The sequence below is a fragment of the Lemur catta genome, chromosome 1, assembly GCF_020740605.2.
Source record: "Lemur catta isolate mLemCat1 chromosome 1, mLemCat1.pri, whole genome shotgun sequence".
Classification (NCBI taxonomy): domain Eukaryota; kingdom Metazoa; phylum Chordata; class Mammalia; order Primates; family Lemuridae; genus Lemur; species Lemur catta.
In genome coordinates, this window is record NC_059128.1 from 210,216,375 (window position 1) to 210,239,879 (window position 23,505).

General features: G+C 42.2%; 1 protein-coding gene across 1 annotated transcript in view; it reads left to right on the forward strand.

Annotated features, from left to right (window-relative positions):
- MAP3K13 (mitogen-activated protein kinase kinase kinase 13) overlaps positions 1–22,935 on the forward strand; it is a 122,786-nt gene extending 99,851 nt beyond the window's left edge. Inside the window, exons 8-14 of the mRNA XM_045539852.1 lie at positions 3,631–3,740; positions 4,873–4,989; positions 5,661–5,798; positions 9,600–10,362; positions 12,875–12,945; positions 15,692–15,989; positions 16,846–22,935. Coding sequence (XP_045395808.1) covers positions 3,631–3,740; positions 4,873–4,989; positions 5,661–5,798; positions 9,600–10,362; positions 12,875–12,945; positions 15,692–15,989; positions 16,846–16,947 — 1,599 coding nt within the window. The 3' untranslated portion in view covers positions 16,948–22,935. The remainder of the gene's footprint in view (positions 1–3,630; positions 3,741–4,872; positions 4,990–5,660; positions 5,799–9,599; positions 10,363–12,874; positions 12,946–15,691; positions 15,990–16,845) is intronic.
- Positions 22,936–23,505: the final 570 nt, after the last annotated feature.

The window sequence follows — 23,505 nt, forward strand, 5'->3', positions numbered from 1 at the left end:
TATTTCTTATAGTCCTGGAGACTAGAAAGTCCAATATCGTGTCCAAGGCACTGGCAGATTTGATGTCTGGTGAGGGCCTGAGTTCTTATTCATAGATGCTGCCTTCTCACTGTGTTCTTACATGGTAGAAAGGTGAACAAGCTCCTTCGGGCCTATTCATAATGGCACTTATCCCTAATCACCTTCCAGTGTGGTTGACCACAGGTAACTAAAATTGTAGAAAGCAAAACTGCGGATAAAGGGGAACTACTGTATTATGGGAGATTAAAAAAAAAAAGCAAGTTTTGGGTGTAACAGCTTTAGTCTAGTGATTGAATAACTGGGAGACTGGAAAAGATAAAAGCTTTCTAAATGTTATGGACTTTCCCAGGCCTTTTCTGGGACATAAAGAGAATATTACTGATGATAATAACCCAAGTTTCACTGGATTTTTCCCTTACCTGCTTACATAGGGCTTCAGTACCTTGTTCAGCACTCCCCTACTCCTCACCCGCTACACATGCACTTTGGGAATCCCAAGTAAGGAGTGGGGATCTCACATAACCTGGTATTAACTTCTCTGCTTTCCACTGACTCTGGCTAGACGCAGCAGTCTCCTCCCCTAGCATCTGCTGGGTATTGCTTTGTTGGTTAGCCATCACTATTTTCTGCCAAAAGGCTGTAGTCCCCACTTGGCATCCATTGGATGCTGCCACATCCACAATGCACTGCCATCACCCACTGGGAGCTGCCATCTCCTGATGCAACAGAAGCTCTGGAGTTCTCAAGATTCCAAAGTTGCATGTTGTTCTGTTTGTGCAATGAACTGTCCCTTTCCCTATTGAGTTACACGTTGTGAATGGTAACAGAGTGATGCTGGTTACGGCCCAGTGTTTTTCAGGTATTTTAGTGAAACAATGGAAAATGCACCCTCACTCCTATGACAGTGGCTTTCATGCAGGACTCTTCCTACCCTCCTGGCATGTTCTCTCGGAGGCATCTCAGTCTCTGTGAAAATTGGCTTCACACCTGCCATCCCTCCCTTTCTTCAGATATGCCCAGACATGTCTGAATTGCAGATTAAGCTCATATTGGAAATCCTATTACATAAAGATTATATGTGATAGAACTGCAGATTAACATCTACCAAAAACACGATGCATTATTAGTACCTGATATTTTCCCATACATTCTGTTCCCTCTTGACCAGTGGGGAATTCTTTTTGGAAATCTACTTTCTTATAGATTTTAATTTTAAGAAGTTTCTCTTTAAGTATTCCATAACCATAAACTAGATTTAAGAAGGCTTATTTCCCCTAGAATTAAAAAAAAAAGTGATCTGTGATATTTGATTCCTTACCACCAGAGGGAGGTATTCCTTTTCTTGGTCCTTGCTTTAAGTATTGTACTAAGATCCACTATGTTCTTACACAAGAGGGTCCCTTAAGGCTCAAATCTGACCCTCTCTCTTATCCTTCTATGGTCAACAACATTTGCTTATTATTTTTTGGCCTCTTAAAGCTACCCTTCCTACTCGATGACTTCAATCTGATGATTGAGACAATAGCATTACCTACGTCTCAACCAAACCTTCCTTTACTGCTTAGTTGCTGTCAAAGACAATCATCAAATAATAGAGTAGTGTATTCTGGAACTTCACTTTGGGATGACTTTGTTGGGCAGGTTTGGTGCCTAAAAGTCAACCACTGGCATAAAGTTATCTCCAGTAGTTATCGCCAATGAACAACATATGAAAATCTAGCATATTAGAAACAGATAAGCAGGACAATCATTTTATAAATAATTAAAATATAATTTCCTCCATAAAAATAGATGAGAAACAGCTAATTTGGGGAAAATGTTCTATAAACCCACAATTACTTAAGAATATCTTCTTCCATGATCTAGAAAGATACTCTTTTTTTTACTGTGGCAAGAATACTTAACATGAGTTCTACCCTCTTAACAAATTTTAAGTGTATATTATATGTGCCTATTGTTAACTATAGGCACAGTGTTGTATAGCTTATCTCTAGTACGTATTCATCTTGCATACTTGAAACTGTATGCCAATTGATTAGCAACTCCACATTTTCCCTTCCCCTAGCAACCATCATTCTACTCTCTGCTTCTATGAGTTTGACTATTTTAGATACCTCATATAAGCAGAATCATACAATATTTGTTCTTCTGTAAACTGACTTATTTCACTTAGCATAATGTCCTCAAGGGTCATTCATGTCATTACATAATGGAGAATTTCCTTCTTTTTTAAGGCTGAATAATATTTTATTGTATGTATATACATTTTCGTTATCTATTCATCCATTGATAGATATTTAGGTTATTTCTACATCTTGACTATTGTTGAATAGTGCAATGAACTTGGGAGTGCTAATATCTCTTTGAGATCCTGATTTCAGTTTTTTTGGATAAATACCCAGAAATGGAATTGCTAGGATTGTTATTATTAAAAAAAAAAAAAAAAAAACAAGTGTTGACAAAGATGTGAAGAAATAGGAACACTTGTACACTGTTGGTGGGAATGCAAAATGGTACAGCTAATATGGAAAACAGTATGGTGATTCCTCACCAAATTAAAAATAGAACTATAATATCATCCAGAGAGATACTTTATAACATGAATCTAAAGGTAATAGAATAGTTTTAGGAGAAGATTACACAATTACAGACATTTAGTTACACATCTAGCCTTCACTGGACATTATCTTAATCTCATTAGCTCCTTGGGATGGTAGTCTATTCATAATAGATGTTTCTGGTGGCCAGTGCTGCAGGAAAACTGGGGAAAAGACGGCATCACATATTGGAGTAGAAATATAGAAAATGGGGTAGGGCATGTGGATACAGTAGCATGAGATATTTTGCTATCAATCACCAAATATTTATTCGACATCTATTCTGTGTTTCTTTTTTTTTTGAAACAGAGTCTTGCTCTGTCGCCGGGGCTAGAGTGCCATGGCGTCAGTAGCCAGGACTACCGGCATGCACCACCATGCCCAGCTAATTTTTTTTTCTATTTTTAATTGGCTGGCTAATGCTTTCTATTTTTAGTAGAGACAGGGCTTGTTCTTACTGTGGCTGGGCTCGAACTCCTGACCTCGCCCAGCCCTGGATGTCTATTCTGAATAAGGCTCTTTGCTAGAAGCATGCAGGAAAAAAATCTTGTACATGATTTTATGGGTATATCAGAGACTGAAACTCCTAGAGTATTATGGCCGGACTCGGTGGCTCATGCCTATAATCCTAGCACTCTGGGAGGCCAAGGCAGGAGGATTGCTTGAGCTCAGGAGTTTGAGACCAGCCTGAGCAAGAGCAAGACCCCATCTCTACTAAAAATAGAAAAAATTAGCTGGACGTGGTGGCACGTGCCTGTAGTCCTAGCTACTCGGGAGGCTGAGGCAGGAGAATTGCTTGACCCCAGGAGTTTGAGGCTGCAGTGAGCTATGATGATGGCACAGCACTCTAGCTGGGGTAACAGAGCAAGACTCTGTCTCAAAAAAAGAAAGAAAGAAAGAAAGAGAGAGAGAGAGAGAGACGGAGGGAGGGAGGGAAGGAAGGGAAGGGAAGGAAGGAAAGAAAGAAAGAAACTTCTCAAGTATTAACAAAATCTAATTTGTCCTCACCCAGGCTGAATGGAGAGAAGAGGTGAAAAAGCATTTTGAGAAGATCAAAAGTGAAGGAACTTGTATACACCGATTAGATGAAGAACTGATTCGAAGGCGCAGAGAAGAGCTCAGGTCAGCTAATTTCTCCTCCACCTCCTTTCATCCCCAGGTCTGCAGACAGTAGCAAGAACCCTCTTTGTGAATCAGCATTTCACTTTCTGTACACCTCTCACCTCTGCTTTTTTATTGTTGTGCTCTTTAAAAGTTGCCCTAAAAGTTAACCTTCCTTTATATCTCTTTCTTATCCTCTCCTCCCAACTCTATTATCCTCTTTCATTATATCTCTGCAACAAAGGTTCCTGGAGCAATGCTATTTGTTCATTCTGTCACTGTCCTAGGTGCCATGGAAGGACAGAAATTTATAAGATTTGGTCCCTAGCTTCAAGATGCTTATGTTCTAAGGGATAAAAGACATGTTCACAAATAATCACATCCTAGTTAGTTCCAGCTGCTATAACAAACCTTTGACTGGGTAATTTATACACAACAGAAATTTATTGCTCACAGTTCTGGCAGCTGGGAAGTCCGAAATCAAGGCACCAGCAGATCCAGTGTCTGGTGAGGGCCCATTTCTCATAGATGGTAGCTCATCGTGTCTTCATGTGCAAAAAAGTTCCCTCAAGCCTCTTTTTTTAATAAAAGGACTAATCCAATTCATAAGGGTAGAACCGCAATGACATAATCACCTCCCAAAGGCCCCACCTCTTAATACCATCACCTTCAGTCTTAAGTTTCAACATATGAATTTGGGGGGACACAAACATTCAGACCATAGCAACCACTATATTAGAATCTGTGCCATAGATAAGTATACATGAGTGACCATGGTGTTGATTTTAACTGCATATTTCCATTTCCATTAACATATGAGTATGTTATACTGTATTTTTATTGAGATATTGCCAACACTAGAAAGCTGAAGGCTACACATTATACACAAATCACATTCAGATTTTGTCTGTGGCCCTCTTGGCTATTCTAGATGGGTGGATAGACCCTCAAGGATAAACCAAGTGGGGAGCTTACATTTCCCATCTCCCACTCCATCTTGTCTGAGTCCTTGCATTGGACAAGGGAGCCTTAAAAATAGGGGGCCCTTAGGCAAATCCTTTTGCGATAAACCCTCCTGTTTCTTATTTTATTGAGCTGACCTTTGTTCTCCCCCGAGTTAGTTGGCCTGCTGATCCTGTGTTTTCTTTGATAGGCATGCTTTGGATATTCGTGAACACTATGAGAGAAAGCTTGAGCGGGCTAATAATCTGTACATGGAACTGAGCGCCATCATGCTGCAGCTAGAAATGCGGGAGAAGGAGCTCATTAAGTATGTATCCAGACCAGTGTCTGTCCTTACTGATTTGAGTCTATCAATCAGCAGAAATATACTATTCTTCCATGTTGCTGCTACTAGAACTGGTAGATGTTTTATTCATTCATTCAGCATTCTTTAAGGGATGTGCCGTGCACAGGCCCCTGCTCCAGTGAGATGTCCAGATTAGTGGGCTTGCTCCAGAACAAGTGATAGGGGAATGTGCACTTGACAGGCATTTGCACTTCCTCCGGCTGCATAGCTCAGAGAAGGGGCTCTCATTTCAAGAAGAGCTTGGAATGGATGAGAGGGAGTTTATTGCCCCCTGGGGAAGTAAGTCGGCTCCTGAAAGTGGCTTAAGGAATTCCTGATGGTGGCAAGAAAACTCTGGTGTCCTGACCCAAACAGCAGCTACTGAAAATAAGCAGGACTTCTGCCGTTGTATTTTGGTGGGGAAGGGAAAGTCAATGTCAGCATCTGAATTCATGAGCTAAAGGGCAGAATGAAGTCAGGTTCATTTGAATTTGGTATCTTGGTTTATTTTTTTAACCTGAATAGCAGCCTTGTTATTCAAGTGCCTATTTCTCTTAAGTGTGGCCAGAACCTGTCGGTAGAATTAGCCTGTGAAAACATTTGCCCATCCTTTCCGCAGTGACTGAGATGTGACTTTTTCTTTCTTTCTGCAGGCGTGAGCAAGCAGTGGAAAAGAAGTATCCTGGGACCTACAAAAGACACCCTGTCCGCCCCATAATCCACCCCAATGCCATGGAGAAACTTATGAAAAGGAAAGGTGTGCCTCACAAGCCTGGGGTGCAGACCAAACGGTGAGACACCCGCACCAATGTGACACGCAGATAAATGGGAAAATAGCTCCTTAGAAATCCACTCTCACAGGATGGTGGAAGTGGCCACTTCTGTAGCGCATCATTGGCACACTCAGCTCTAGATAGAAGACTAGGAAGGTGAGAGAGTGCGTCAGGGACTCTAGGAATCTGGCCTTCACTGAGGCATAGATATGTATTATCTTAGCGTGGAATAGTGGAAAGAGAAATACACCAGAGGCCGGACAGACCAGGATTCAGATCCCGGCCCTGTAACCTGTGTGGCTTGACTCCTTTCAACCCGTGTCCTCATGGGTAAAATGGTATAATTATAGCACACGAGATTTCTTTTTATTTTTACGAACTCTAGGACACAGAACTGAGTCAATCATAATTCTTGATTTATGACACAATGGTCCATGTACGACCGTCTTTTGTTTATACATTTAATTAGTTCTCTTTAATAATGTAATAAGTGCCTACAAACTCACCACCAAAAACAAAAGCTGGAGCTTTGATGATTACCTATATCTAACCATATAGTTCCCCTCATCTCGCCCCTGCAGGGAATTTTTGTGAAGTTTAAGTAAGATAACATGTGAAATCACCTATCAAATCAAAAAATGAGTTTTTGAATAGGTAAAAAAGATTGCACTTTCCCCTTTTTCCTACACGTTTGCCTTATATTAGTTTAATCTTGGAATTCTTTTCCACTGATTCTTTTATTACCAAACTCTGTAGAGTCTCATTCCTTCCAAATAACAAGAGAGTTGGTTCTATCCTAGCTAAGTCAATGTAAAGAAAAGAAATGTTCTTAAACCTGGGGTGTAGACCCAATAGTGAGACTTGAGCTAACTGCAGTAAGAATAAAGGAAATGAGAAAACACAAACCAAGAATGTATTAGAAGGCTATCAAAATGGTGGCCATTCTACCATAGCATGACCAATATAAACCTAAACTACTAATGAGTAACTACATGGATTAATCCAATTTTGCTTTTATTAACTGCCCCTAATCATCTTCTGGTCAAACTCTGAGCAACTTTTTTCAGATGACACCTGGCACAACCCTGGGGGGAGGGGAATCCCAACTCCTCTTTTCTTTTGTTGTGCTAATTAGGGCCAGAGTCTGCCTGCTGTCTCCACCGGCTGCATTCTGCCTACAGTTAAAACCAAGAGCATTGGGGGAGAAAATAGAACTATTTAACTTTTCAAAATATGAGCTCATGTTTATTTTAGCTGTGAGAAATGTTTGAGAGAGTTTGACACCACCAGTAGACACTGAGTCAATAAACTAGCTGAACTCAAGGAAGGCACCCTGCAAAGAGTCATACCATCGGTTGATTGCCCCTTGAAGCATTTAAGTTTCAGATTATTTGGACAGTCCAGTGATTACCAACTCAGACGTCCAGAGACTTCCGAGGAGATCGGAGAGGAAAAACCATTCAGCATCCTTAAGCCTAGGTTTCGGTTTGTGTTTAGTTAGGGACTAAACACTAAATTGAAGAGTGATGAGTTCAGTTATAGATCTTTCAAGCCTGTCACAAGTGAGTATAGGCCAAAAGATAGTCTAAATACCCCTCAAGGAGAAGCTTGAAATGGAGAAAGAACTATGCCTTGGAGTCAAAAGACTTGGGTTCAAGTTACAAGTTCTGTCATTTACTAGCTTTGTGATGGACACAAGCCAACTGACCTCTGATCTGAGATGCCCTTACCTATAAAACGGATACAGTAATAGTAGGAACCAAGCGTTTTCTGCAGCACAAGTTGCCCAATTAACCATAGATTTTTGAATCTGGGGCAAGAAGCTCCTGATAGCAGCACAATACCCTACCCACCTTATCATAAACCCATAAAACCTGGAAATTCTGTGCCAGACAAGCCTTTATCTGTAGTTTTCCTATAAAAGAAGAAAAACCCACTACCAGCTGCCCGGTACCTACTTATTTCTTGTGAGCTCTGGCTATTCAAAGTGTGGTCCTTAATTTAGCAACTTCTGAGACCTTGTTAAAATTGTAGGCTCTTAGGCCCCTCCCCAGACTTACTAAATCAAAATCTTCATTTTTATAATCTCCTAAGGTGGTTTGTATGTGCCTTCAAGTTTGTACTCTGTCCAAGAAGCTAGGCTGAAAACTAGGAGAGACTTTTTGTCCAGATTCTACCACTAATGAGCTGTGAGACCATGAGCCACTTTGGCTGGGTTTTGGGTTCTTGTCACATGTGGTAGAGGCAGGACTGTATCTGTGGTTTCCAGGCAAGGTCTAGAATACCCAGTGGCTTGCACAGAGGTGTCTGAGAGGCCACTGCAGGGGCAGAAAGGGTGAGGAGGGGGAGCCCTGCAGGGAGGGGCTTCTGCTCACCCCCCTGCCAACCAGTTCCACTCTATCTGTTTTATATGTTGGGTTTCTCATGATAAATAATTTGAGAAAAGAATTCTGTTGTTAAAAAACAAAAACGTTTGGACCCTTGAGCTGTAAAATCTCCTGATTTGTGTCTGTCTGGTCCCAAAGAAGGATAAGGCTACTTCCTACTGCTGGTAAGAAGAAAGTAGTGGTTCTTCCTAGTAATCCTGGAGACTCTGCCCTGAATCAGTTCATCAGTTCAGGAACCATTTATTGTTTATCTGTGGGCCTTGGAGTCAGTGTGGGCGAGGTTTACCTTCAGGCCTCTGGCTTCCTCATGCAGGTGATCTTAGTGAATGGCCCAATAGGCATTTGAAAACAGAGCTGTGAGAGGACATCCTCCTTTTAGGATCAAAGACAAATGCCGGTGTCACTCCCCACTAGCCCTCCTCTTGCTGTCTCTGCTCAACCTCCTGGGCTCTCTACTATTTCTCGTTTCTCTGACCCCTCCCCTCTTTTCCTTCCTTCAAAATTTATTGAGTACTCACTATGAGCAAGACTCCTTACTAGGGTCCATCACATACAAAAATGGATAGCACATATTCCCAGCCCTTGAGGAGACCATGTCTAGGCCAAAGTCTCTGAACTTAGCCTCTTACCTAATTGACCTGAGGTTTCCTTCTCTAATGCCAGACCTCTTTCCTTTATCCCTTGGGAGATCGGCCCAGATCCATCATCAGACAGATTTCTGATGATGAACAAACATCTATGCCCATACCTTAGCATATTGGTACCAAGCTGACAGCTAGGGTAATGAGGAAGAGATCAAGAAACCTGTAGAGTAGAATTATAATTTAAAGAGGATTGAGGCTGAGCACAGTGGCTCATACCTGTAATCCCAGGACTTTGGGAGGCCAAGGCAGAAGGATCACTTGAGGCCAGGAGTTGAGACTAGCCCAGGCAACATAGCAAGACCCCGTCTCTACAAAAAAATAGAAAAATTAGCCAGGCATAATGGCACACACGTATAGTCCCAGCTACTCAGGAAGCTAAGGTGGGAGGATCACTTGAGCCCAGGAATTAGAGGTTACAGCAAGTTATGATCATGCCACTGTACTCCAGCCTGGGTGACAGAGTGAGATCTATCTTTCAAAAAATATATCAAATAAAAATAAAGACAATTGAGTACCTAGGCTGGTAAGGCACAGAATAAAATCTAGAAGGAATTGTGGAACTCCTCCATAAGTGGACATTATGTTATTTTCTACTATGTTAAACAATACTGTAACATAACATCATCAAACATACATTTTTGTTGCACATATGTTATCTTCACTGGATAAATGCCTGTATAGATGACTGCTGATTCAAAGGGTATGTGTATTTTAAGGCTTGGGATACATTTCCCCAAACTCAAATATGTTTTTATGTATTTAAAACTAAACCTGTACTTTTCTCCCAGGCCAGATCTGTTGAGATCTGAAGGCATCCCCAGTACAGAAGTGGCTCCCACGGCATCCCCTTTGTCCGGAAGTCCCAAAATGTCCACCTCAAGCAGCAAGAGCCGGTATCGATGCAAACCTCGTCACCGCCGGGGGAATAGCAGAGGCAGCCATAGTGACTTTGCAGCAATCCTGAAAAACCAGCCAGCCCAGGAAAACTCACCCCATCCTACTCACCTACACCAAGCTCAATCCCAATACCCTTCTCTCCATCACCATAATCTTCCGCAGCAGCAATACCAGCAACCCCCTCCTGCCATGCCTCAGAGTCACCATCCCAGACTCAACATGCACGGACAGGACATTGCAACCTGCGCTAACAACCTGAGGTACTTTGGCCCAGCAGCAGCCCTGCGAAGCCCGCTCAGCAACCATGCTCAGAGACAGATGCCTGGCTCGAGCCCTGACCTCATCTCCACAGCCATGGCGGCAGATTGCTGGAGAAGTCCTGAGCCAGACAGGGGCCACGCCAGCCCCTATGACCCCTGCCTCCAGTGCAGGCCAGAACAGTCTGGGTCCTTGGACACACCCTCTGTTGAGCCAGTGGGGAGGAGCCCTGACCTTTCCAAGTCACCAGCACACAATCCCCTCTCGGAAAATGCCCAGGGTTCTGAGAAAATGGAAGAAAATGGATTCAACAGCTGCAGGTCTGCATCACCCCTTGGCACCCCGCATCACATCACTCCCCCAGTGCTACCTCGAAAAACAAGGCCTCTTCAGAAGGTAAAGTATAATGCAGAGTAGTCCGTGTCACTGCCTTCAAAGACTCTCAGAGCCTATCATGCTATGCACATTATAAAGCATACGTAAAGAGTATACATGTTGTAAAAGGATGAGATAACAAAAACATAAGTAGATGTTTCTTTTACTTTAAATGCTTTCTTCCCACACTGCTTAAGTGATGGGCTAGGGAAAACACTTTAGGAACTGCTGAACTGGGGTACGGATCCAAACGTATATAATGTACAAATAGATAACCACATATTGGAGAGATGTAATCAAAATAGTTTGGAAACACTGCCCTAGAACCCTAGTCCTGAGGGATGTTGCAAGAAGTAAGGATCCCACTACTGCTACTATGCTGACTAAGCATTCCCAGAGATTACATTGTGTTTCAGATTGTGTAGTTGACTTGGGCTAATCCATTCTCTGCTCCCCCTGCCCCTATGGCTAGTAACATGTATTTTTTTGGTAACAACTTTATTAAGATACGATTCACATAGCATATAGTCCTTCCATTTAAAGTGTACAATTCAGTGCCTTATATCCACAATATTCTGCAACAATCACCACAATCAATTTTAGAACATTTTCATCACCCCAAAGAGAAACCCCATGTCCTCATCCCATTCCTCAGTCTCCCCCCAAATAACATGTATCTTTGAACCACCCTGATGCCATTTTGATGCCATCTGTGGGTCTACAGGCCACAGAGCACACACTTTGTACATTTGGCCTCATTAGAACCTCACTCACACAGAGCAGCTCAACTTCTCTTTACCAAGACACGCTCCCACAGGTATTCCTAGGGTAACTGCTCTTTTCAGCAGTCACGATAACTCCATCCCCATCTTTCCTATGCAAAAAAACATATCAGCTGGGCACAGCGCACAGAAGGCTGAGGCAGGAGGATCGCTTGAGTCCAGGAGTTTGAGGCTGCAGTGAGCTATGATTGTGCCTGTGAATAGCCACTGCACTGTGGCCTGGGCAACATAGTGAGACCTTGTCTCTAAAAATAAATAAATAAATATTTAAAACCACATCAGAATACAAATGAGTAAGAGTCATGATATTTTAGAACTGACTTTTTTTTGTTTGTTTTGTTTTTTGTTTTTTTGTTTTTTGAGACAGAGTCTCACTCTGTTGCCTGGGCTAGAGTGCCGTGGCGTCAAGCTCACAGCAACCTCAAACTCCTGGGCTTAAGCAATCCTTCTGCCTCAGCCTCCCAATTACCTGGAATTACACGCATGTGCCACCATGCCCGGCTAATTTTTTTCTCTCTATATATTTTTAACTGTCCAGATCATTTCTTTCTATTTTTAGTAGAGATGGGGTCTCGCTCTTGCTCAGGCTGGTCTCGAACTCCTGACCTCGAGCAATCGTCCCGCCTTGGCCTCCTAGAGTGCTAGGAATAGAGGCATGAGCCACTGCGCCCGGCCTAGAACTGACTTTTAAAAAGGAACATTATCCTTAATCTTCGCTACATTGACTCAGACCCAATTACCCACCTCATAAGAGATTGAGTAATGCAGTGTAATATGACACTGTGGTTAAGGACAGTTGGTCTTACATGTGGCTGCTCTTATGCCCTTGATGGAGATGAGATCGTCTCTGTATGGGAAGATCATCTTCTTGCTTGGGACACTTACCCAGCCTTCCAGATCAAACACAGAGCCCTAGCAATCACAGGGCCTCAGGTGGCCCAGCCAGAGCTCCCGTATTGCTGCAAATGTGCTGACTCAATAAAAATGCATTAAGCACCTTCTTTTAATTGGCAAACAATAACTGTAAACATTTATGGGGATAAGCACTTATTTTGTACGCAGTGTTGTGTTGATGGTGGAGTAAGGAATACAATACAAACAAGATATGGTCTGACCCTCAAATAATGTATGTCTTAGCATAACTATAATATTAGTGAAAAAGTGCTTGGTGTATAAAAAGGGAAAAAAGTGGTTGTTGGCCTTAAAGAATCAAAAGATCACTTCTTGGTGAAATCTCTGACAGAACCTGGAACACTAGTGGCAATGATTACAAGAGACTGTCCCCAAATCCAAGACCTCCTCTCCGGTTTCCCTCTCTATCACTCAGCTCTGGACACTTTCATGGAGCTTTCACCTCCCTGAAGGCAAGGATAAAGTCTGGCTCCGTTCTATGTGTCTTCCAGCATCTAATATGGGGTCTGTCATCACGGGCACCCAAGAAAAGTTGCTAAATGAATGAATGAGGATATATATGTTTAAAAATGACATTCAGGAGCCAGGCACAGTGGCTCATGCCTGTAGTCCCAGCTACTTAGGATGCCAAGATGGGAGGATCCCTTGAGCTTGAGAGTTTGTGACCAGTCTAGACAACAGGACGAGACCCTGTCTCTAAAAAATAAAAATAAAGATGACATTCAGCAAGCTACTACTCAATGCCTTTTGATGATAATTAAATCTTTTACAAGTAATGGGAGGTGGGGGTGAGAGACAGAAACATTAAAATAAAATCTTTTTCTCCTTGTCCTTCTCAGAGTGGAGATGACTCCTCAGAAGAGGAAGAAGGGGAAGTAGATAGTGAAGTTGAATTTCCACGAAGACAGAGGTAAAACCAACAAACACACATGATTGCTTTTAGTGTAATGGGGAAAAATCCCAAGTTTGTGACACTCCATATGCAACCACAAGTCACTCTCCAGCAGTCACAGGGAAATTTGAACTCACTGTGTTCATGTTTTCCCACTGCCACATTTTGGCAGTTGATCATACACAGCGGATCCTAGTTCATCAGAATTCATTTCATAGGAACTTCCAGATGAGGAGTATAAATACAGATTCAAGGTTACAATAGAGAATACAGTGGGCAGTTTGTGAGGGATGGCTATGCTGTTTTGCGGTTAATTGTATTGGTGTCTAGTGAGATCCTGTGTTAGTCTGCTCGAGCTGTTATAACAAAATACCACAGACTGCATGGCTTAAACAACAGAAATGTATTTCTCAGTTCTGGAGGCTGGGAAGTCTAAGATCAAGGTTCTATCTGATTCAGTTCCTGGTGAGGGCTCTCTTCCTGGCTTACAGATAGCCACCTTCTCACTGTGTCCTCATATGGCAGACAGAGACGGAGAGAGGGAGGGAGGAAGAGAGATCTTGCTCTTTTTATGAAGTCACAGTCTTATTGGATTAGGGCCCCACCCTTATGACCTCATTTAACCTTAATTACTTCCTAAAGATCCTATCTCCAGATAAGGTCATTTGGAGTTAGGGCTTTAACATGAGTTTGCAGGGAAACAGTTCAGTCTGTAGCATTCCCCATGCCTTGAATTTTACACCTCAAGTTAAGTATGATTAGATAAGTTGAGTACCCCTTCAACTAGCCTTAGAAATAGCTTCCTGCTTACCTGGCAATAATAATTTTGCTGGTAGGATTAAAGAAGGGCCATCTCCCCTTACTTCTAGAATAAAACCTTCCCCTTTGTAGAAGTGGGGAAGGTAGGTTTCCTTCTAGGAGTCCTTGTTCTGCTAATAGGCATTCTCTTCTTAAAGAGTAAGGCTCTAAGAATCTCCCCAGGAAAGTTGGTGTACCTGCCCCAAAACAGGAATTCCCAAAACACCAAGGGACTCCTAGCCCTTTGATAAATTGTATTCTAGACCCCCACACTGTGCACAAAATTGAAATCTGTTCTCATCCTCTGCTATTTCTGGCCTTTTTATTTTATTTTAAAGATTTTATCTTCTTTCTCCAGGTGGGAAAGCTACAAAGTTAGAAATTTTACCAAGGTATAACAATAATTGATTCTTCAAAGAAATGGGCACAGCACAGCCTTTTAAGCTCAGGCTGCATACACAATAACCTTGTGCGACTGCTTCATTTTTAGGAGAACACAGGGTCAGTCTTTCCTTCAAGAGGTATTTCTGGCCTCTTGATGGCCTCTTTTCACATATCCCTAATCCCCCCAACTCTCACCCGATCGCCTGGCCTGGGTAGCAGCCAGGCCTATATCATCTGCCATCAAAATTTCTTTGTACTAAGAAATATAGAAAAATCAGACAATGGCAGAAGAAAAAGGCAATCTTCTTTAATATTTGTTTTGTTTGTTTTATTTTTTAAGCCAATGTCAGCTAACAGCATTCTTATGTAATAAGCTACTTGTAAACAATGGGAAAATGAGGAACGTTTGCAAATTCTCTACCAAGAAGCTTTGGTTCATCAGAGCTAAACCCAGATGTTAACTGGAATGAGCCACTCACTATAACTAGCTGGGCAGTGCTCACAGCTGCAGAGTGAATGTTCCTTCCAAGCTCATTTCTGTTGGGGGTCGGTCAACAGGGGTGGTGAAGGCACTTGGCCTTCCAGGGCCTCCATGCTCGATGGACACTGGGCTCTGGGAAATGCAGCTGGGGTGGAGGTTGGGGGTAGAGAAGGACACTGAGCAGGGTGTGAGTAGACCTGTCCCAAGCCTCAGCTCTACCTTCTCTGATGGTGTGGCCTTGAACAAGTCACTTCCCTTCTCTGGCTCTAGTTTTCTCATCTGGGAAATGAGTTAGAGTATCTCCACAGTCTCTTTCACTTCTGAGACTCTCTGACTCTCTGAGTAAGAAGTCATAATTTCAACCTGGACATTTCCATACTATGCATACGTGTACACAGTGTGATTAGACGAGCTGACTTTTTTCCAAAGACCAGTGGTAGCCATCAGCTTGGCGTGTAGTGTTTAGTCACTTAAGCATATAAATCAAATGAAAGAGAAATTTAAATTTCCCTCTTATGTTAGTCACTCTGGACACTGCCATAACAAAACGCCACAGACTAGGTGGTGACTGAAAACATAAATTTGTTTCTCACAGTTTTGGAGGCTGGGAAGTTCAAGATCAAGATGCCAGAGGGTTTGGTTTCGGGTGAGGGCCCTCTTCCTGGCTTGCAGACAGTTGCCTCTTCCCTGTGTCCTCACAGGGCCTTTCCTCAGTGCACGTACTTAAAGAGGGGGAGGAAAGGGAAGACAGGAGATGGAAGGCGGGAGACAGAAAAGGGATCTTCCTCTTCATCATCCTATCTCATTAGGATGCCATTCTTAAGACTTTATTTAATTTTAATTACCTCCTAAAAGCCCTATCTCCAAATATAGTTACGCTTGGCATTAGGTCTTCGGCACAGTATTTGCGGGGAGGGGGACACAATTCAGTCCATAGCACCTCTCTAGTGCTTTAAAATTAAATAGTTTCTACCTATCTTGATTTTTAGTCCTTCTCAGGGGCAGGAAAAAAACTAGGTTATCTCTCACTGAGACTGACTGACAGATAAGGAGAGGAAAGTGGTTCCGTGATTAAGTTCCTCGGGCTCTCCCTGGTTCCAGGCCCCATCGCTGTATCAGCAGCTGCCAGTCGTATTCAACCTTCAGCTCTGAGAATTTCTCCGTGTCCGACGGAGAGGAGGGAAATACCAGTGACCACTCAAACAGTCCCGACGAGTTAGCTGATAAACTTGAAGACCGCCTGGCAGAGAAGCTAGACGACCTGCTGTCCCAGACGCCAGAGGTCCCCATTGAGATATCGTCGCACTCAGACGGGCTCTCTGACAAGGAGCGCGCCGTGCGCCGCGTGAAGACGCAGATGTCGCTGGGCAAGCTGTGCGCGGAGGACCGCGGCTATGAGGTGGGGGCTTCTCCCTTCTCTCGTCGGTGTGCCCTTCCTAGCTCTTTTCGGTTAGAGTATGTTCAAGTCCCTAGGGCCTTTACATTTTCGTTTAGCAGGTAAGATACAGCTGTCTCCACGAAGTAAGTAGAAGTATAGAGATCAACAGAGCTCCCAGAAACGAGGGCAGTTTCTCCCAAATGAGGCACAAACATTGAACTGCTCAGGAACCCTTCATTTCAAGATTTAACTCAAAAGTCACGTCCTCCTGACCCCATCTTCCAACAAGGCTAAAGGTCTGAGCCTCTTTCCTCCATATCCCCACTGTCCCCTGAATGATGCTGTCACAGCACGTGTAACACTGTGTGTGTGTGTGTGTGTGTGTGTGTGTGTGTGTGTGTGCATATATGTAAAGACACATAGGTAATGCTGTCTTCGGAGAGGCTGATAGCACAGTGGTTGTAAATGTATACCCTGGAATCTGCCTGCCTTTCCACTTACTGTCTGGCCTTGGGCAAGCCACTTAACCTCTCTGTAGGTCAGTTTCCTTGTCTATAAAATGGGGATAATAGCATCTGTCTCATAGGGGTGTTGTGAGGATTATATGGATGAACAGAGGTAAAGCTCGTTCGACAGTGTCTGGAGCATAGTAAATGCTGTAAGTGTATGGGCTGGGGTACTGTTAGGATTGTTGTAGTTGTCATCATCGTCTTCATGGGTCTTCTTTCTCCATATGCCCCACAAGGACAGGACTTGATCTCATTTATCTTTGCAGCACCCCCCAAGCACAGCACCTGTCATGTGGGAGGCATTCAATACATGTTTACTGAGTGCTTGTAGCAATAAATTAAGGTTTTATTTTGTCTTGACTTTGCAGAACCCTATGCAGTTTGAAGAATCGGACTGTGACTCTTCAGAGGGGGAGTGTTCTGATGCCACAGTTAGGACCAATAAACACTACAGCTCTGCTACTTGGTAATGAAGGAATATGCGTCCTGAAGATCTCATAACTATACTGGCATTTCAAATCCACCCCACCCCAGACTCTTCCCACTCTCTACCTGCTTTCTGTCTGGGAAGAGAACTGCCCTATCTTTACTACCCCTAGAAATAAGCTGCAATAACAGGAACATGAGACTTTGCAAATCTCTGGAAAAAAATATCCAAATGAAATTAAGTCTCACTGAACATTTCAATCAAGAATGGCAGGGATCTATTTTATTGAATATTCTAGCTACTGTAACATTGATATTTATTTTTGTTTGACATTTTAACACTTTGTACTGTAAAGAGTGAACTATATATGATATAGAGAGAGATACAATAATTTCTTGCAAAAAAAAAGAGAAGAAAGAAAGAAAAGCAAAAAAGAAGTGAAATTTAGGAGCAACATCCTTGGGAATTTGTGGGGTTGGGAGGTATTATTGCTGCTTGAATAGGGGACCAGGTCTTTTGGCCATAAATGACTGAAGAAGAGCCAGAGCAAGACATATGGAGCATTCTAGAACATAAGCATTTTAGAACATAAGCAACAGCAAAAGAAAAGCAATTCCAGGCAACTTGTGAACAGACCACATTAAGTTCAACCAAATTGTCCAGCTGGGTGATGGAAATCACCTTAAAAAGTTTGGTGACCAGATACTTGCACCCAAGGTCTTTGAGGGCATGTACTTCCTCTAGGAGGAAAAAAAGAAAACTGTATATGTGGAAGCTAATTTCATTTTTAAAATTTTAAGCAGCATTTGGTAGTGAGGCTTACAGATAGTATCAAACCTTGTCCTTGGCAAATACTTCCCTTTTTAATGCTGTCATTGTCCTTACCTTGACAAATGTGTTACCTTGACTGATGTGTTGATCTTGCAGACTCAAGTGCCATTTTCTTATGGCTTATTTCCTTTCCACCTGCTGACCCTTAGGAAAAAGGGGTAGTGGGGTATGCTGAGGAGAAGAAAAGGATAAGAGAAAAGGAACATCCACAACAGTGTTAAAAGAGCAAATGTGGAAGTTTTAAAAGTACATTCTCAGGATGGCTCAGTTGAGCTACATGGTGAAGATGGGCTCACCCCTCTCTGGAACCAGGTTGCTTGTCTGCTGGAGTCATATTGATTCAAATAGAACAGACTTTGAAGGCAGCTAGGATGTGTGTGTGTCTGTCAAATGTCCAATCCTAAACCATCCCCTTGTTTTTCTTCATTAACTCATTCTATCCTGGAAGCTTTAGTGACTGGCTACCACTGTCAGAATAAAGGCAAAACTAGTAACTTGCAAAAGGCAACTCCTCTCCCAGCATAATAGCATTTTTGTTAAATGCTACTTGTAAAGTATCTTTTATTTCACTCCGAATCAATGCAGTTTTGAATAACTGGATTTAGAAATCTGTGGAATGAACAAGTGATGCTGAGCAAGGAGTGGAAAGATTTTTACATTGTCAAAAGCAGGAGGGCCTTCCTGTCTCCAGGGTCACAGCCTCTGAAAAGCATCCCAAGGTACTTCGTCATGGTGCCTTGGCTTTAAGGAAAATTTTATCTAGAATTTGATTTACAGATGTTGACCTCGTTCCTGTCTGTGTCTCCAAGACAGATTACTGTCCAACAACCTCTTGATTCCCTAGACTGACACTGCATCATGTTGAACGTTAGGAAAGACTTGCTCAGACGGCTATTACCATTTCCAGTGCAGATGAAAATGTTGCCCCTCCTCTGGGTTTCACTAATTGCATCAGCCAAAAAGGAAAGGCAGGAGGGAATTTAGAGCAGTTCCTTTTGCTTGTTTGATCCCTCCAGTTGTTTACACTTTATGTTGAGACATTGATTTAAAATGTATTGTCTATGATTTATAGCTTTTAGGTAGAATGAAGGAAAACGTTTAACTTATACAGAAAGCAGTATTGTTTGCATTAAATTATTCCATTTTGTATAAATTCTGTAGCTGGACTACATGAAGGATCTTAAGTTATGGCATTATTGTTATTTTATTTTATAATATTATCATTCTCATTTTCTGTCGATCAGAAGGTGTGGTTTACGATGTAGCACAATGATCATGTTTATTGCTAACCGTGAATTATGATGGGTTTTATAATTTTAATGAAGGAATGAAAATGGAACTGCCATTTGGGAGCTCCTGGTATTCATCTTAGCTGTATTCCCTAATTTTCTATGTACAACAACAATCATCTGAGGATGCGTGTTCTGCCCTGAAGCCCAATGGATACGTTGTGATTTTGACTGGATCATGAAAGCTCCTGGGTGGGCAGATGACTGAGTGGATGGACAAATAGTTCAAATCTGTAAACTTCCTTAAGTTTCTTAGGAAATAAAATCATGGGACTACATTAGAAGCAAAAAGAGAATTATTTAATGCCTTGAGAGGAACAGACCTAGAGAGTTTTTCATGGGGCTCATGGATTAGTTTTAAGAACTGACAACGTAGTTTGTCATCTCCTTCCAGTCAGATCCCTCAACACCACTCTTTTTTCTCCTGGTCAGGATTAGCAGGGAGACTAAGAAAAATATACATATATACACTAGTCCCCCCACATCTGAGGTTTTACTTTCCCTGGTTTCAGTTACCCACAATTAATCAGGAACCGAAAATATTAAATGGAAAATTCCAGAAATAATTCATAAATTCTAAATTGTGCGCCATTCTGAGTAGCGTGATGAAATCCTGCGCTGGGCCACCCTGGGCGTGAATCCTCCCTCTGTGCAGCATACCTGTGCTGTGGGTGTGACCTGCCCATCAGTCGCTTAGCAGCCTTCTCGGTCATCAGATCAACTGTTGCAGTTATCACAGTGCTTGTGTTCAAGTAACCCTTATTTTACTTAACAATGGCCCCAAAGGGCAAGAGTACTGGACCTAATTTGTAAATTAAACTTTATCCTAGATATGTGTGTACAGGAAAAAACATAGTATATATAAGGTTTGGTACTATCCTCAGTTTCGGGCATCCATTGGGAGGTCTTGGAACGTATCCCCCACAGATAAGGGGGGACTACTGCATATACATATAAGGCATGACTTAAAATGCCTAGCTGTGATGTCTTCCCATAACAAGACTAAAGAAATTCAAGAAAAAGGCGTAGTCACTTAAAGGATCAAGTGTGGGAAAAGTACCTTGAAAGGCCGTATTTTCTATCCTCTGACTTCAGATCACCCTATACTGTGATTTTCTTTTCTTTTCTTTTTTTTTTTTTTGGTTGATTACTCCTTGCAATGGAGATGCTACCACTCTGTGTTCACTTTCTGTCCAACATGAAACACTGACACTTCAGTTTGTCCAATTCTTGCCCACCTTCAGTGGCAATAGAGAAACATGAGTGTCAAGTTCTGTCTTATACCTTTCAGTGATGGTCTTCCTAGAAAACCCACCCCAGACACCTCATATTTTTTATCAGTTTTTTGAATTCCCATCTTGACTATCTTTTATGCTAATGCCATATACCTTATCTGGATTAAGTGTGCTGAGCATGTTAGGGCAGTAGACAATGGTTGACTCTTCAGTCATTTGTTGTAATGTCAAGAATTGAATAAAGTCCACGTTGAACACATTTGAGTAGAATTGACTAGAAGTTTCAGAGAAGAACGGTGTCCTTAGTTGAGGTTAAAAAGGGAAATACCTTCTCTATCCCAGCTTGGCCCTTCCCTGCCTGCCTCATGATGAGCAAGAAAATCTTAAATTGATGTATGTTTCTTTGAGAACAACTCCACAGTCATCTGAAGAGTGTTGAATCAAGAGCTCAGGGAACTTATGAGCTAATTTTGCAGTCCCGACAACTGTGCAACAGTGCTCCAAGCAACCTAACAAGACTGATGTCAAGCTTCTTCATTGGGATGAATGTCCACATTCATTTAGCATTTAGCATCTGGTTTTGACTGTAAGATAATAAGTTTTAATTTGTGTTGCAGATGATCGTTTGCTTCTGATTTCAATCTATTTCTAGATCATGTCCTCTGAATAACAATTCCTCTTAAAATTGCATAGCAGAGGGACTGAGAAGCCTGCATCCACTTTGAAACTATAGCGGACCTTAGCACCACAAAAGTTTAGACCTGTTTCCAAGGTTGTGGGGAGCTCCCACTCAGAAACGTAAAGATGCCAGCCCTATTGTAAGAGGATTTGTATGGCCTACTTGAAGTTCAGATACTGTATTAAAAAATGTTAGGATCAACAAATCTTTCTTTCTAGAATGAAGGACATTTTTAGTAGGATTGAGTAAGACATCCACTGTAGGGCTTCATTGTACTAAATTATGCCCCTCTCCTTCCCTAAGTAATAGACGTGTTTTGGATTTCTCTGGTACCAACCTAGACCATTCTCTCTCTATGGAGCACTGACATACTTTGAGAGTAAATGCATCCTTATTGATCAGATGATTTACTTTTTTTTTTCCCAATGCCCTTATGTCTCCATTTTTTTCCCTTTTCTTAAAACATTCCTACTTAAACTTCCTGGAACTGAATTCTCCATAACATAATATTTGGAATCCAAGGAATTTCTGCCCTTCTCCACAGTAGAGTGTGCTATGTTTTGTTTTGTTTTTCCAATGAGCCAGAAACCAAAGCACCACCACATACCACCATCTACCACCTCCATCCAACACACCCAAGGCCAACATTATTTGTTGAGCACCATGTCCTTTCCTACTGAGCATAGATACAGCCTCAGAACTTCTCACAACATAGCACTTGGAGCAATAATTACCACTTGATCAGAATTGGTGTGCAAGGGGAAATCCATTTGCCATCCTAGCTCAAAGTTCATAATTAATTTCCTAAAGGTGATTTGAGCTCTTGAGTTAGCTCTGATGGAAGAATGACAGGCTCACACCAGAGTTCTCTTTAAGGATCCCACGTATGGCTGTCAGGGGCAGTACCACTGGCAGGGGAAAAGCCACTTGCCTCTACCCTTTTGGACTATTAATACAATTCCAATTGAAGAACCATCAATTACTGATGGATCAAATTCCAAAATGTCTCTTCATTCACATCATTTAATTGTATTGAATGAGCATATTCCTCCCTTGCCTTCTATAAACAGAAAATTAGTATGTTAAGTCTCAGTTACTTGCTTCTTCCTTAGACTCTGAGACTAAGGTACCAAAACGGTATGACATTCTTTTCAAGACTTTGACTTGTACCGTCGGTATGAATTTAGTGCCTTTCCAGGCAGCAAGATTTTTCTTCTTTGCTGATTTTATAGGACAAATGTCCCAGTATACTCACAACACCAGTATTACCGACCTCACAGACTGGCACATTAGAGTCCATGTTACAACTGATACTGCAAGCGCCTATTCAAGTTGGAATGAACTAGGCTGCCAAGTGGGGGACCCTTGTGGAACCTGGAGCATTTCTCAGGGATGGGTGGCAAAAGAGGGGAGCTCTGAAATCACTGCTCTGAGAAACAGGGTTACACCAAAGGAGTTGGGTTAAGAGTTTTGTTAACCATCAAGTGACCAGGGCACTTTGGCAGGATTTCACACACAGCCAAGCCCCAAGCAGATGGCAAGGCCACTGTAAGGAAGCTTCCAGCAGCATCCCAGGCCTGCTCTCCAGAGCCACTTCACAGCACTCAGGGGATCACTGGCTCACGGCCCCAAGCTGCTGTCCAGTGACCAGGTGGACAGGGTCCTCCAATGGTTGCAGGCCAGAGGGAACCCTGGCCAGAATGTGTGACCTATTAGGAAGATGTCACCCAGTGGCTCTTCACCTCCTGAGTGACCACTTCCCAGAGTCTGGAAATGGGAAGACCCTCTTTGATTTATTACAATAATTTGAACTCCTATCAATTTGAACAGATTGAATTTCTTTTTTGTAGTTAAGTCTCAAAATGAACTCCCTCATGTCCTGTTCCCAGTGTTGTTTTCTGATGCCGGCTCCCTCTTTGTATTGAACAGTGATGGGAACAAAAATGACTATCAAAGCAAACGAATGCATGGAATTAAACAAAAAGTGTACTTCACCATTTCCTGGTCCTGTCTTTTCCTAAATGTACTGTTTGTGTCCTGAGAGCTGCCTTAACAAGTCTCAGCAACTGTCAGCAATTTAGGGAGAGGAAGACTTTACCCGAGTGGGTTTCCTGCAGCCAGGAAAATCAGGTGAAGGGGAAATCAGGTTTCTGTTGACTCTTGCATTTTAGACACAACCACAAAAGGAAGAGGCAACCATCATTTTCTTTGGTTACATTCTGTTCTTGAGAATTCTGTAAAAGCCTAGGCAAGCCCTTGCTTTTTCCCTGTGCTTTCCTGCTGTCCATCTTATAGCTACTTTTGTTATTAGTGACCCCACTATAAAAGGAGCACAGAAAGGAAAAAGATGAAAACCTGGCTTCCAAACAATGATTTGGTAAGAAGCACACTGAGAGTAGAGAGCTAAAACACCATTTTGGATTGTCTGGTTTATAGCCCATCCTGATTCCCAATGGCAAGGATAGTTGAAAGTTAGCAACATGTACAAACAAGTATCACACAGAACATTTATATTCATTTATTTGGGAAATTGCTTTGCCTGTAAACGCACAACTGATAAGGCACAA